The 14741-nt window shown below is 38.3% G+C and overlaps 1 protein-coding gene across 7 annotated transcripts in view; it reads left to right on the top strand.

The window, feature by feature from the left end:
- LOC117329220 (neurobeachin-like) overlaps positions 1–14741 on the top strand; it is a 313249-nt gene that overhangs the window by 60269 nt on the left and 238239 nt on the right. For 6 of the 7 annotated variants that reach the window (XM_033887039.1, XM_033887045.1, XM_033887042.1 and 3 more), the window contains exons 20-30: positions 3859–3967; positions 4591–4672; positions 4850–4973; positions 5987–6179; positions 6465–7126; positions 7406–7559; positions 7925–8105; positions 8613–8773; positions 9216–9477; positions 10940–11464; positions 13667–13849. In XM_033887039.1, coding sequence (XP_033742930.1) covers positions 3859–3967; positions 4591–4672; positions 4850–4973; positions 5987–6179; positions 6465–7126; positions 7406–7559; positions 7925–8105; positions 8613–8773; positions 9216–9477; positions 10940–11464; positions 13667–13849 — 2636 coding nt within the window. The remainder of the gene's footprint in view (positions 1–3858; positions 3968–4590; positions 4673–4849; positions 4974–5986; positions 6180–6464; positions 7127–7405; positions 7560–7924; positions 8106–8612; positions 8774–9215; positions 9478–10939; positions 11465–13666; positions 13850–14741) is intronic. The other variant, XM_033887046.1, reaches the window with a different exon arrangement.

Below are 14741 nucleotides of genomic sequence, written 5' to 3'. Positions count from 1 at the left end.
CTCCCACCAGTACTAATGGAGGGACTATAGGTTTACACTCGGTCTCTCTCCTCCCACCAGTACTAATGGAGGGGACTATAGGTTTACACTCAGTCTCTCTCTCTCCTCCCACCAGTACTAATGGAGGGGACTATAGGTTTACACTCAATCTCTCTCTCCTCCCACCAGTACTAATGGAGGGGACTATAGGTTTACACTCAGTCTCTCTCTCTCCTCCCACCAGTACTAATGGAGGGGACTATAAGTTTATACTCAGTCTTTCTCTCTTTTCTCCCACCAGTACTAATGGAGGGGACTATAGGTTTACACTTAGTCTCTCTCCTCCCACCAGTACTAATGGAGGGGACTATAGGTTTACACTCAGTCTCTCTCTCTCCTCCCACCAGTACTAATGGAGGGGACTCTAGGTTTACACTCAATCTCTCTCTCTCCTCCCACCAGTACTAATGGAGGGGACTATAGGTTTACACTCAGTCTCTCTCTCTCTCCTCCCACCAGTACTAATGGAGGGACTATAGGTTTACACTCAGTCTCTCTCTCTCCTCCCACCAGTACTAATGGAGGGACTATAGGTTTACACTTAGTCTCTCTCTCCTCCCACCAGTACTAATGGAGGGACTATAGGTTTACACTCAGTCTCTCTCCTCCCACCAGTACTAATGGAGGGAACTATAGGTTTACACTCGGTCTCTCTCTCTCTCCTCCCACCAGTACTAATGGTGGGGACTATAGGTTTACACTCAGTCTCTCTCTCTCTCCTCCCACCAGTACTAATGGAGGGACTATAGGTTTACACTCAGTCTCTCTCTCCTCCCACCAGTACTAATGGAGGGACTATAGGTTTACACTCAGTCTCTCTCTCTCCTTCCACCAGTACTAATGGTGGGGACTATAGGTTTACACTCAGTCTCTCTCTCTCCTTCCACCAGTACTAATGGTGGGGACTATAGGTTTACACTCAGTCTCTCTCTCTCCTCCCACCAGTACTAATGGAGGGGACTATAGGTTTACACTCAGTCTCTCTCTCTCCTCCCACCAGTACTAATGGTGGGGACTATAGGTTTACACTTAGTCTCTCTCTCCTCCCACCAGTACTAATGGAGGGGACTATAGGTTTACACTCAGTCTCTCTCTCTCCTCCCACCAGTACTAATGGTGGGGACTATAGGTTTACACTCAGTCTCTCTCTCTCCTTCCACCAGTACTAATGGTGGGGACTATAGGTTTACACTCAGTCTCTCTCTCTCCTCCCACCAGTACTAATGGAGGGGACTATAGGTTTACACTCAGTCTCTCTCTCTCCTCCCACCAGTACTAATGGAGGGGACTATAGGTTTACACTCAATCTCTCTCTCCTCCCACCAGTACTAATGGAGGGGACTATAGGTTTACACTCAGTCTCTCTCCTCCCACCAGTACTAATGGAGGGGACTATAGGTTTACACTCAGTCTCTCTCTCCTCCCACCAGTACTAATGGAGGGGACTATAGGTTTACACTCAGTCTCTCTCTCTCCTCCCACCAGTACTAATGGAGGGGACTATAGGTTTACACTCAGTCTCTCTCTCTCCTCCCACCAGTACTAATGGTGGGGACTATAGGTTTACACTCAGTCTCTCTCCTCCCACCAGTACTAATGGAGGGACTATAGGTTTACACTCAGTCTCTCTCTCTCCTCCCACCAGTACTAATGGAGGGAACTATAGGTTTACACTCAGTCTCTCTCTCTCCTCCCACCAGTACTAATGGAGGGGACTATAGGTTTACACTCAGTCTCTCTCTCCTCCCACCAGTACTAATGGAGGGGACTATAGGTTTACACTCCGTCTCTCTCTTTCCTCCAACCAGTACTAATGGAGGGACTATAGGTTTACACTGAGTCTCTCTCCTCCCACCAGTACTAATGGAGGGGGCTATAGGTTTACACTCAGTCTCTCTCTCTCCTCCCATCAGTACTAATGGAGGGGACTATAGGTTTACACTCAGTCTCTCTCCTCCCACCAGTACTAATGGAGGGGACTATAGGTTTACACTCAGTCTCTCTCTCTCCTCCCACCAGTACTAATGGAGGGACTATAGGTTTACACTCAGTCTCTCTCTCTCCTCCCACCAGTACTAATGGAGGGAACTATAGGTTTACACTCAGTCTCTCTCTCTCCTCCCACCAGTACTAATGGAGGGGACTATAGGTTTACACTCAGTCTCTCTCCTCCCACCAGTACTAATGGTGGGGGCTATAGGTTTACACTCAGTCTCTCTCTCTCCTCCCACCAGTACTAATGGAGGGGACTATAGGTTTACACTCAGTCTCTCTCCTCCCACCAGTACTAATGGAGGGGACTATAGGTTTATACTCAGTCTCTCTCTCTCCTCCCACCAGTACTAATGGAGGGAACTATAGGTTTACACTCAGTCTCTCTCTCTCCTCCCACCAGTACTAATGGAGGGGACTATAGGTTTACACTCAGTCTCTCTCCTCCCACCAGTACTAATGGAGGGGACTATAGGTTTATACTCAGTCTCTCTCTCTCCTCCCACCAGTACTAATGGAGGGGACTATAGGTTTACACTCAGTCTCTCTCTCTCTCCTCCCACCAGTACTAATGGAGGGGACTATAGGTTTACACTCAGTCTCTCTCTCTCCTCCCACCAGTACTAATGGAGGGGACTATAGGTTTACACTCAATCTCTCTCTCTCCTCCCACCAGTACTAATGGAGGGGACTATAGGTTTACACTCAGTCTCTCTCTCTCTCCTCCCACCAGTACTAATGGAGGGGACTATAGGTTTACACTCGGTCTCTCTCTCTCTCCTCCCACTAATTCTTATGGAAGGGAGTAAAGCTTAACACCCAAGCCATCAGTTGTCATCACACCAAATATACTCTGTCAGCTACAGCTACAATTTTGATAAATTTGAAATAAGTATGTCACAAGGAACAGGAAGTAACATGAAACAGACCTGAGCATCGGTAATAAGGAAATATTTAGTCAATATCATGTTGCCAATATATCTTGAAGTTTTAGTTTCTGAATTGGATACAGTAGTTAACTTGAGGACAATTTAGGTTAACATACAGTTGTGTTGTTTTTGCAGATCTCGACGCATGTCCCGGCATTACCAAAAACTAGAAAAATGTGTAAACAAACAGTATGACAAAATTTACATTACACCAGTCTAACTTCATCTGTCACTCTATCTTCCCTTCCTTGTCTTTTTCTGCTGCTTTTCTCCATCTTTCTTTGTTTTTCTTGTCAGTTTCTCTTTCTTCTTTTTGTCTTTTCTCTATTATTCTCTGTTTCTTGTCACTTTCTCTTTTGTTCTCTCTCTCTGTTCTTTCATTGGTTTTGGTTCTGTTTCTCTGTCTCTGTCTCTCTCTTTCTGTCTCTCTCTGTCTCTCTCTGCGGTACACTTTACAAACCGATACATCATTGAAACATTACAGAATATCAAAATCTTTCGAACTTTCCTTACTTGAATTATGTACATTTCTCCTGTCTCAAACAAGCATGGATACCTCTTTATTCTTCATTCATAACATATGTAAACATCACAACTACAACAAATCATCACAAACACAATAAAACATTACAGAAATATCAAACAAATGAAATCAGTCTCCACCACAGAACAATATTATCAAAGTAGGATTCATATATGATGTTGATGCTGGCATTGAAATGAAAAATTTCTTTTCACACTATTGGAATCCTTCATAATTTTAACTTACTTGGATAACACAGTGTACCTACTGTGTGTCTTTATACTGTATTATGTTTAATATTGGAGGTTTTATGTAATATGTTTGGTGTGATAACAAAGATTGAGGTCTGAATATCAAACTGACTTCTGTTAACAGGAGGAAGGCTGACTGTATGGGCCCACACAATCTCTTCTCTTTAATCGGTGAACGACTGATGCTGAACGAACAGAGTATTACTCTACCAGTGTACAATGTTCTGTTTGAGGTGAGTACATATTTTCTTGTTGTGAGTGCCATCTCTTTCAGTATTTAACTGTCTAATTATATTTTAGTACACAGGTCCTAATTATATACAGTTTCCCTTTTCCTTTTTGCGGTCCAAACAGTTAGACCACTTGGTCCGGTGTTGTTTGTTTATGTGGTCCGGTGTTGTTTGTTTATGAAATAAAGACAGACCTGGTGATTTTATACTGTTTTCAGACGAGCCTTGACAAAGACTTCCAAGGCCTTTATTAGCATTTGTAGGTCCGTCAAGATATATGTTTGAAATATTTGATTTAAAAACTGACAAACCGGTTTGTCCGTATAAACGAACAGGCCCTAGTATATCATGTGTCTCTCCATCCTTTTGAACTATTTCCTGGCCTTAATTCAGGCAGAGGATTTGATTAGACCTTTTGTCTACATCAAAGACGGAGCAGGGGTAGATATAATTTAGTCTCCATGTCTTGTTTTTGACATATTGTTGAGGATAACCTGTGGATTCAGACTCTAAGTCTTGTTTTTGACATATTGTCGAGGATAACCTGTGGATTCAGTCTCCATGTCTTGTTTTTGACATATTGTTGAGGATAACTTGTGGTTGATTCTTGTCCTCCCTGTTATTAGTTGCTGACAGAACGTTTGTCTGGTGACAGTGTGATGGAGAAGCATGTGGAGCCAGAGTCCTACTTCAGGATAGAAAACTCAGGTGAGTGTTAATCAGGACTACAGTCTACGAGTCGGATATTATGAGTTTAAACTACGTTGTTAGTGATATCAAACCATGATTCTCCATATTTTCATAACAAGTGTTTGAATTACTATAAAAGGCCCTTCAGTGATCGTATAATTTCTTGTACGTTTTAAATTTCTTTTATTATAACAGCTGTGCTGAAGGTGGTGGCAACAATGATTCGCCAGTCTAAGCCAACAGCAGAGGTCGCAGAGGTCAAAAAGACATTCTTATCAGATCTAACAATCCTGTGTAACAACAACAGAGAGAATAGGAGGTAAGGGATCCCCTGTAGATGGTGTGTTAGGGCACTGTCTGTATGGAATCATGGTCTGTCTATTGTTTAAATATTATAACTTACTCTACGGCTTTGACATTTATTCATGTTTATATCTGTAGGTGAGAATATGTTACCATTTTTTAATGAATTCTGTGTACACAATAAGTTACACAAACTGGAACAATCAGTATACACACTGGGTAGATGCTCCACTGTTGTTTCTGATAGAAAATCAAACAAAAACATAGACAAGTAGCAAAAAACCGGTAACCAGCCAATCTGATGTTACGATACGATCTTTGTGTTGTAGGACTGTCCTACAGATGTCAGTGTTTAGTTCACACTGTCTGATGATCTGATGTTATGATATGATCTTTGTGTTGTAGGACTGTCCTACAGATGTCAGTGTTGAGGTCACACTGTCTGATGATCTGATGTTACGATACGATCTTTGTGTTGTAGGACTGTCCTACAGATGTCAGTGTTGAGTTCACACTCTGATGATCTAATGTTAAGATATGATCTTTGTGTTGTAGGACTGTCCTACAGATGTCAGTGTTGAGTTCACACTCTCTGATGATCTGATGTTACGGTATGATCTTTGTGTTGTAGGACTGATGATCTAATGTTAAGATATGATCTTTGTGTTGTAGGACTGTCCTACAGATGTCAGTGTTGAGTTCACACTCTCTGATGATCTGATGTTACGATACGATCTTTGTGTTGTAGGACTGATGATCTGATGTTATGATACGACCTTTGTGTTGTAGGATTGTCCTACAGATGTCAGTGTTGATTGACAGGTCACACTCTCTGATGATCTCATGTTACGATATGATCTTTGTGTTGTAGGACTGTCCTACAGATCTCAGTGTTGAGTTCACACTCTCTGATGATCTGATGTTACAATATGATCTTTGTGTTGTAGGACTGATGATCTGATGTTATGATATTATCTTTGTGTTGTAGGACTGATGATCTGATGTTACGATATGATCTTTATGTTGTAGGACTGTCCTACAGATGTCTGTCTGGCAGGACTGGCTTTTCTCTCTGTCCTACATCTATTCTCGAAATGATGAGGAACGGAAGGTCACAGACATGGTCATGTCCTTGTTTCGTATGCTGCTCCATCATGCCATCAAGTACGAATATGGTGGCTGGAGGGTGTGGATAGACACACTGGCTATTCTCCACTCTAAGGTGAGTATAACTCTGTAATATACCCTAAAAAGCTTGTCAGACACTGAAATCAGAGTGTCTGTCCATTTATCTTCATAGAGTTTTATCCTGATAACTGCACTTAATTTACAATATCCAAGTTGGTAATATATGTAGGGGATTTATATCCTCGGTATGTTAAATAAATACCTAAAGAATATTTATATAGTTATACACACACTTCTATAGAAGTGAATATTTACAAGTTGTAGTTGTGTAAAATTTAATACCACATACTTATTAATTACTCTATTTTTACTCTTTCAGGTTGCTTATGAGGATTTTAAAATCCATATGTCAAAGATGTACCGTCAGTATGATCAACAACGAGTGGATGATGTTGATCCACAGGAAAGACAGAATTACCCAATCAGCACCATCTCCGGTATATCTGACTCCGCCCTCCAGGAACAGCAGGAACCAATCAAAAGCTCCGTCCAGATTAAAGAAGTAGAAAAGTCAACCAGTGATGAAACAAAACCAGATGATAAATCTAAAACAATAGAGAATGGTGATGCTGAAGGTCATGGAGAGAATGAGGAGAGGAAAGCAGAGAAATCAGAGGCTGATGGGAAGGCATCAGAGGTCACAAAGGATGATGGGAAGGCATCAGAAGACACAAAGGATGATAAGAAGGAACCGGAAGCAGTTGTAGAAGGTGCAGCAGCTGGGGCCAAATCAGACGAGGTACCTGAGGAGAAGAAGAGTGAGTTACCAAGGGAGATAAATACAACAGGTGTGAAGAGAAACCCTTCTAGGGCACAGTCATTCAGAGGCAGCATGGAATCCCATGGTAACCGACATGTGTTCAGTCCTGGTCCCCGGGCCCCACCTTTCAGGATCCCCGAGTTCAGATGGTCAGGACTTCACCAGAAACTTCTGTCTGATCTACTCTTCTCTGTTGAGACTGACCTCCAGGTCTGGAAAAGGTAACTATGGGGACAGTATGCATGTTAAGGGTGGAAAAGTATGGTGTATCTTTATGGAGTGTGTAGATGATTTTCTTTTCAATAAATAAAGCAATGAAACCTGACTTTTTGGAGACCTTGTGAGACACCTTAGGTATCAAATTATACAGAATGTCAGAATACACAGGTCTTATTCAGTAATTTTTTTAGAAAAATGAACATTATGTTGGATTATGTTTAATTATTAATACATAGCTAAATACTTTATAAAGAAATTAACATTTGATTTAATTCTTACAGTCACAGTACAAAGACAGTCATAGACTTTGTCAACTCTGGAGACAACCATGTTTACGTTGTCAACGTCACTCACATGATCTCACAGCTCGCCGACAATCTCATCACGTCCTGTGGAGGGTTACTCCCCTTGTTAGCAGCTGCCACCTCCCCGAACGTAAGTTTTACTACAATGGATTGTTTGTTGCGGTTTATTGCCCTATGAACAGCCAGGGTCATTTTGAGGCGGGGTCTCCTTGTAGTAGCTGGTGGTTACCTCATTGAAAAACTGGCCCAGTCATCCAGAGCAATTAGGGTAAAATGTGTTCCCCAAAGATACAACCACTTAAGTACAGACCAATCCATTTCTCAGCTTCGCTTGAAACACACTGTCACAGATAGGAACGGTTGCACCTCGGATTTTCGGTATAAAAGTATACTTAATAGTTTTCTATACTCATTATAAGATAGCTTGTATGATGCTCTGTCCAAAATCTTTCTTAACTTGATGAACTCAGGACCACCATTAAACATCTTTTTTAGGGTGAGGTGGAGATATTGGAGCCTACACAAGGCCTCAGTATAGAACAGGCAGTATCGATCCTACAGCGCATCATGAACATGATGGATGTCTTGGTGTTTGCCAGTTCTACAAATTTTGCAGAACTGGAACAGGAGAAGAATATGCCGTCCGGTGGAATATTAAGACAGTGTTTACGTCTTGGTAATATTTTATAGCTATGATTTGAGATTATGTGAAGTATGATAAACATCATCATTTAATTAAGCTGTTTACTGGTGTCATTTGAGATATATTTTATGACCTGTTATGTATGTTTTGCCATGAAAATGTTAAATTTAATCATTTTAATAAAACAGGTACATCTCAAAGAATTAAAATTTAAATGCGAAGATGTTACTTTGATTTTGACCAATCAGAATGTTATGTTATATTCACTGCATACAAGTCTCGACTTCATCTTTATGATGCAGTTATATTTTAGCTGTAAATGCTATAACTAAAAAATTTGCTTCTGAATAAAATGCAGATGGTATTTTCAGCCGTATGTGAAAAATATTCCTTGCATTTTGTATCCAATAGGAAATCATTTATTGTCTTCTATGTACAGGAGAATGGATAGCAATTTTAGAGTGGTTACTTTAAACAGAGCTGACCTCTATAAAGATTAAAACTTGATAAGTTTATATACAACCTTTTATTCTCCTTCAGTTTGTACATCATCAGTGAGGAACTGTCTAGAGTGTCGACATCGACACCGCCCACATTCTCCTCCTGGCAGTCCGACAAGTTCCAGTAGTCGCAGTTCACGGAACATGAATGGTGTCGATCCGATACAGTCACTGATCATGGCTTCTCATCCCACTGAACGGGTAGGTTGTTCCAAGGTCATTATTGTGAATACATATTACTTAGTTACCTGAATAAAATACATGGTTTTCCTCTGAAAATGGCTACCTATAAAAAGTGATTTAATTAATTGTGCTATTTGATATGTAATTGGAGGATAACCTTAATACTACATTCACTAGAAATGTTTGTTTTTAGCATGGTTCCACCACTACAGAATGCCTCATTGATACTGTGTTTCTTGTTGATATTTGGTTCACAAAATCATCAATAGTTACAGGGAGGGTACAGACGTTTTTTTATTTATCATGTTTGATGAAACCTTAGTATGGTACAGAGTATAACTTGTTGGTTATGAGGGACAAACTTGTTTCCTTATCAATTCATCGTAGTAAAAAAATCTGAAGAAAAAAATTATTTATTGAGTTCTAGGCTTATATGTAATTAGCTGTTGTGCTGTTACAGAATATTGTTGAGAACTTGAACGAGCAGACATCACCTATCAAGGATTATGAGAAACTACTTCAGGATATGGACATAAATCGCCTCCGTGCAGTGGTTTACCGTGACGTTGAGGAAACAAAACAGGCACAGTTCCTTGCCCTGGCTATTGTCTATTTCACATCTGTGCTAATGGTATCAAAATACAGAGACATCCTTGAACCACCAACCCCAGCAGCCACCCCGACTGCCAACTCTCATCGTCAGTCCATCAACTCACCCTCAGGTAATCCCCCAAAACCCTTAACCCTCGACCACTGACCCTAACCTCAAGTCCGTCAACTCAGCTGCAGGTAAACCCGAACCTCCTGTCAATAAACTTGACCTCACCTCCAGTCTGAAAGCTTGCCCTACAGGTAATACCTGATATTTTTTTTATCCATTGCCAATTCTACCAATCTAGCTAGGATGTATGATTTAGGAGTTAAGTTACAGCTTTTTGCTTTCTAATATCTGAATAGTATAGCTTGATCTTAATTATAATTCTATGTGTTGTCCTAGATAGAATTTTTAAATTTTGTCAATATCATCTTACAGTTAGATATAAGGTCACGGCCACTCAAGTACTTAGGACTGAATAACAACTGATCGCGATGGAAAATTCCTGAAATAATCTTGTTACATGTACTGGTGGTACACTGTAAAATTTAGACTGTTAGCTTTTTGTGTATTATCATAAAACTAAAAAATGTCAGTTATCATAATATAAAAATATCAGTTTGCATTCTGCTTTTTGCGATAGCAGGTAAATTTGAATTTTCATGTTGCTTTCATTTCTGTTCGTCTGTTTCTAGCAAATTTTTTTTAACAGAGTAAAAAGTAACTACATTTACACATATTTTAGTAACTTAAAATCTTACTTTTAGTCTCTTATTGGGGTTTAAGAGAACTTAATCTAGCAATGCAAAAAACTGTTCATATTGGTATGTGTAACATTTCAGGTTTAAGGTTAGTACCAGGTATTACAAAGAAGTGTTGGAAATGAAATTTTACTTGTTACCCATGATTCTCTTATTCCCCGACTTGTTCCTATTGCTTAATTTCAAAAGCTTTAATATGTAATTTTAATTAAAAAAAACTCAGTGCCATTAGTTTCATAACAAACATTAGATATTGCTTCAATTGTTCCGAAGTCAAGGTTACATGTTATATAGGGTCAAAGATCAAATTTCTGTTTTTCATATTTTTGCTTATTTGGTGTCTGGTATATATCGACTTTCCTTCTATGAACATACTATTAATTTCTTATCTATTTATTTTTTATATCACTCTATGAAAATGACCTACAAGTGACAGTTCTGTGAGTGATGTTTTATCAAGCAGAAAAAAATGGGAGATTTATTTGATCTCAGGGTGGTTGATATTTGTCTTTTAAAAAGTCTTGTTTGCAAGTCTTTTAATATTCTCTGTCATGCTAGGAAATAGAGTTACATTATTGTCAGGCAAACTGGTACCTTACCATACAGCATCATCAAAATCATTAAATCATCGTTCATTATTAGTTGTCAAATAAAGAGAGTCAAAAGTTTTGCCATTGGTCGTAGATTTTCAGAGGCTCAGTGGCCATGTTGATAAATTGTCTGACTTTGTTGGCAGCTTAGTCCTGTTTGTAATCCACCATACATTATCACCATCATGTTTTGTAAATTGTTTTACGATGTCAGCCATATTGGTACATAATCTTACAGTGACAGCTTCCGATATCCTACAAAACTTACGACCCCTTCTGATGGAGAGATCGTCACATAGCGACCTTAAATCTTTGTACCTGGAACAAAAGATTGTTAAGAGCCCAACAGACATCGCAAAAGGAGGCACCGCTAAACCGACAGACTCCAGACATGGGTCCAAGAATATTGAGATTATTGCTGATGAGGGAGTGGGAATTCTCGCTCACATGTCCACAGCTATTGTAGAAGATGATTGTCACTTAGTACAGCCAGCCAATCAGGGCACGGAGAATGACTCAGCTTGTGAGGTCGACCAAAACATAAAGACAAGCTCTCAGGGGGCCAACCAGAATGAGGAGACTATCTCCGTGACAACCACACAGAGTAGCTTAGCATCCCAGTCTGGCTCCTCGGCAACCAACCAGAGCTGTGAGGAAAACGCCTCCTCAGAGACCAATCAGATGTCAGAGTCAGAAGGTCAGTTGGGGTCAACAGATGGCACCACATCCACTGATGGCACAATGTCAACTGAACAGTCCAAAGGTTTTCACTATTTACTGCTTGCATGTTCACTGTTGTCACTGTACGTGTAACTTCCTTGTGAGTGAATGAACCCCTCAACGTGCTTTTATCAAGATTTTGTAGATGTTTATTATGATTTTTTTTACTTTTATGGATATTTTTTTATGTTTTATGACTTTTTGGTGTGCATTTGGTTGAGATTCTGAATTCCTTGATTTTGTTTCTTTTATTATATTGTTGATACAGTCAAACCTGTGTACCACATAAGTAGGCAGAGAAATATGGTCAATATAGCCAAGTAGTGTATATTGACAATGACTTGTGTTATATATATTGAGAATCAAAAGAGATGGTTTTATAATATAAATGACTTTTCTTAAATAGGGGTAGCCTTGATATGTACATTTAACATTTTATTTATGTATGAAGGATATCATTTATTGCTTTCATTTTTTATATCATTTTGATTTTATGTTGATGGATTTATTAGATATGAATATACATGTATATAGATATGAATTAATTATTGTAGATTACAGTTTGTACTAATAAGACATTATTTTTTTTTGCTCACTGTACATATTAACAGGACAGTCATGTGATTCCTTGATCTTTCTTTCATTTTGAGGATGCTTTGCACATTTTCCAGTTGTTAAACAAATTGACATATGATGTGCAGTGTAAATGATAGTGTGGTGTTTATATAGCAGTTCACCTTTACCAGCAGAATGATGGCTAAATCATACAATTGTGAATGTCCTGATTTAAGTGTGTATATATAGTACAGACTAAACTGTAATATGGAATCCCACGTTCTAAAAAGTCATTTTGAGACACTTTATTTTCAAACTGCTTTAATCTAAATTTTATCACCTGAGAAGTGTTGACACATTTTGATGGTCACTTTCAATTCCAGACTGGTGAAATCAAAAGTATATACATCAATCTAGACTATCTCTGCATGTACATTTTTGTGGTCTTCAATGAACTTGTCATGTGGAAATTAATAAGATTTAAATTGTTATCAAGAAAAGCACTTGTGTATATATATACCATGATTAATTAGGCTAATCACTATCTAGTAATCTTCCTTTCCAGTTACATCAGTGTGCTAGTTTGCTTTTAAGCTGTGACAGCAAATTTGATGCACTTATATCAAATGGATATATAGTGATAAAAATGTTATCTTTCAGACATTGATATTTTGTATAGCTTCATACTGCATGATGTAATTCCACTGATTTCTCATTCCTTCCAGTTTTTATGTGTTTATTATTAAGAAAATGTCTTGATTTTAATATAATTAGTATACATCAAATGTGACTGATAGATCTGTTTGTGTTCCACTTTTTCACCTTTACTTTGGAATGTTTGTTATACTGTAGTAGTAGTGTTAGATGTTCTGTTATTCACTATATCTTTATATTTCAGGTACTGTTGATATTTTTGTCATACATTTGTAATAAAATGTCTTTAACAAATTAATAATGTAGCTCTGTACAACAGTCCATTGTACATAGCCAATGATTTTATGCCTGCACCATAAATCAGCCATATAATGTTCACCTTGTCCATACTTTGGGTAGGCTTTAGTGGATAGGCATATTTATCACTTGATTTCGGATGATGGCTTTTTTTATGAATGGAGAATCTGTTCTGGACTGATGCTATGGAGTTTAATTGTAAAAAGTTGCAATCATTTGAAATAACTGACAAGTTTCAAACTTAATCTTAATTGTGTTAACGCTTTCATTCCTTTGTCTTTCACAAACCTCTTGATAATTTCTTTTGATGTGTTCCATACTATCTTCTGTAATTCAACAACCATCATGTAAAATACAGACCTTCTGTACCAAGGCATGGTCACTGTAATTATCACATTGTATTTAGTTTCCTTAACTTATGGTGAATTGGTCATGGCAGAAAATATGAATTTATACTATCAATAGTTTTCCAAGTGTGAAGATTGAAAGCTGACATGAAGTGAATGTTATTTTACAAATAAAGGGGAAATAATATTTTCTACATCCACTTTTAAAGTTGTAGTCTTTATATAACTAACATTTATTCTTCTCACAGGGAAGCTCGAAATGGGGAAATTTGCAATGACGAAATATTTTTTTTTTAAATTGAGACACATATTGAAATATAATTCTAATGCAATGGATTTGTGTGTTTCGTGTCAATAACTTTTTATTAATCTGAGGTATGCTATCTGTACAGATGAGGAACTGGAGAGTGGAGAGGATGTGGGGACCAGTGAAGGGGACCTCACACAGGAGATCACAGAGGAAGAAGACCAAGATGAAGAGGAACCTCATGGGGAGCCCCAACAGAACAATGTAGATGAGGAACCACGTGAACGAGTGAAAATTAAGGCTGATATTCACATAACTGACTCTACAGGTAAAGATTTGTGTGGGATATCCATGAGGGTGATTCATAGGTGTTGTTCTCTGTCTCTCTGTGAGGGCAAAATCCTGGTGGAATTTCGGGGAAAGGTTTCCGATTTTGTAATGGAATAATGGGAGATTAATATTATCCATAAGTTTTACAACTGCAATTAGCATATACTAATTACTTCTGTTGGTCTGGAGTGAAGTGTGTGGGGTGTTCCAGTGAGAGGAAACTGAAGTACCTGAAGAAATCCAACATTGTCAGGCAGGTGATCCAAATATATATTATCACATCTAATTATCTACATGGTACATATGGGGGAGATGTGTATTGGTGATTTTGTTATAAAGGTATCATAATAAATTAGATTATGGGCAAAATCTTTTAGGAGAATTGTTGGGAAAAAATTATAGATCAGAAAATAAAGTAGTGTTTTTTTAATGGAGTTATGGGAGAAGTATGGGGAAAGTATGAAAGCATTGTCGTGGGACAATAAAAATATCATGGTAACTCAATTTATTAACGGGGACAATACTAGTAATGGAATCACTGTTAAAACACATACCGGGGCCATTAGTTTTAAATATTGACAGCTTTTTTAAGAAAACTTCCGCTTGTACATTGTACTCTGGATTATCTATTTGCTATGCTTTACTTATATCAATTAGAGAATCAAGGATTTCTGAATCTGCTGTTTAAATCTTAGTCTAATGAAAGTCATTATGATAAACTGGAGTGGAATTGTAATCCAAGATTAAACACTCAATACATGTACATGTTTAATACTGAAGCATATATATAATTTATTGAGCAATGATAGATATGAAGTAAAGGTGTGGAGGTATTAAATTGGTTAAGCATCCTTAAAATACTAAGATAAGATTTCTTAAGTCCAAAAACT

Source organism: Pecten maximus, chromosome 6 (genome assembly GCF_902652985.1).
Source record: "Pecten maximus chromosome 6, xPecMax1.1, whole genome shotgun sequence".
NCBI classification, from domain to species: Eukaryota; Metazoa; Mollusca; class Bivalvia; order Pectinida; family Pectinidae; genus Pecten; species Pecten maximus.
The sequence above is the reverse complement of the archived record's forward strand: the minus strand, read 5'-3'. Positions and strand labels throughout refer to the sequence as shown.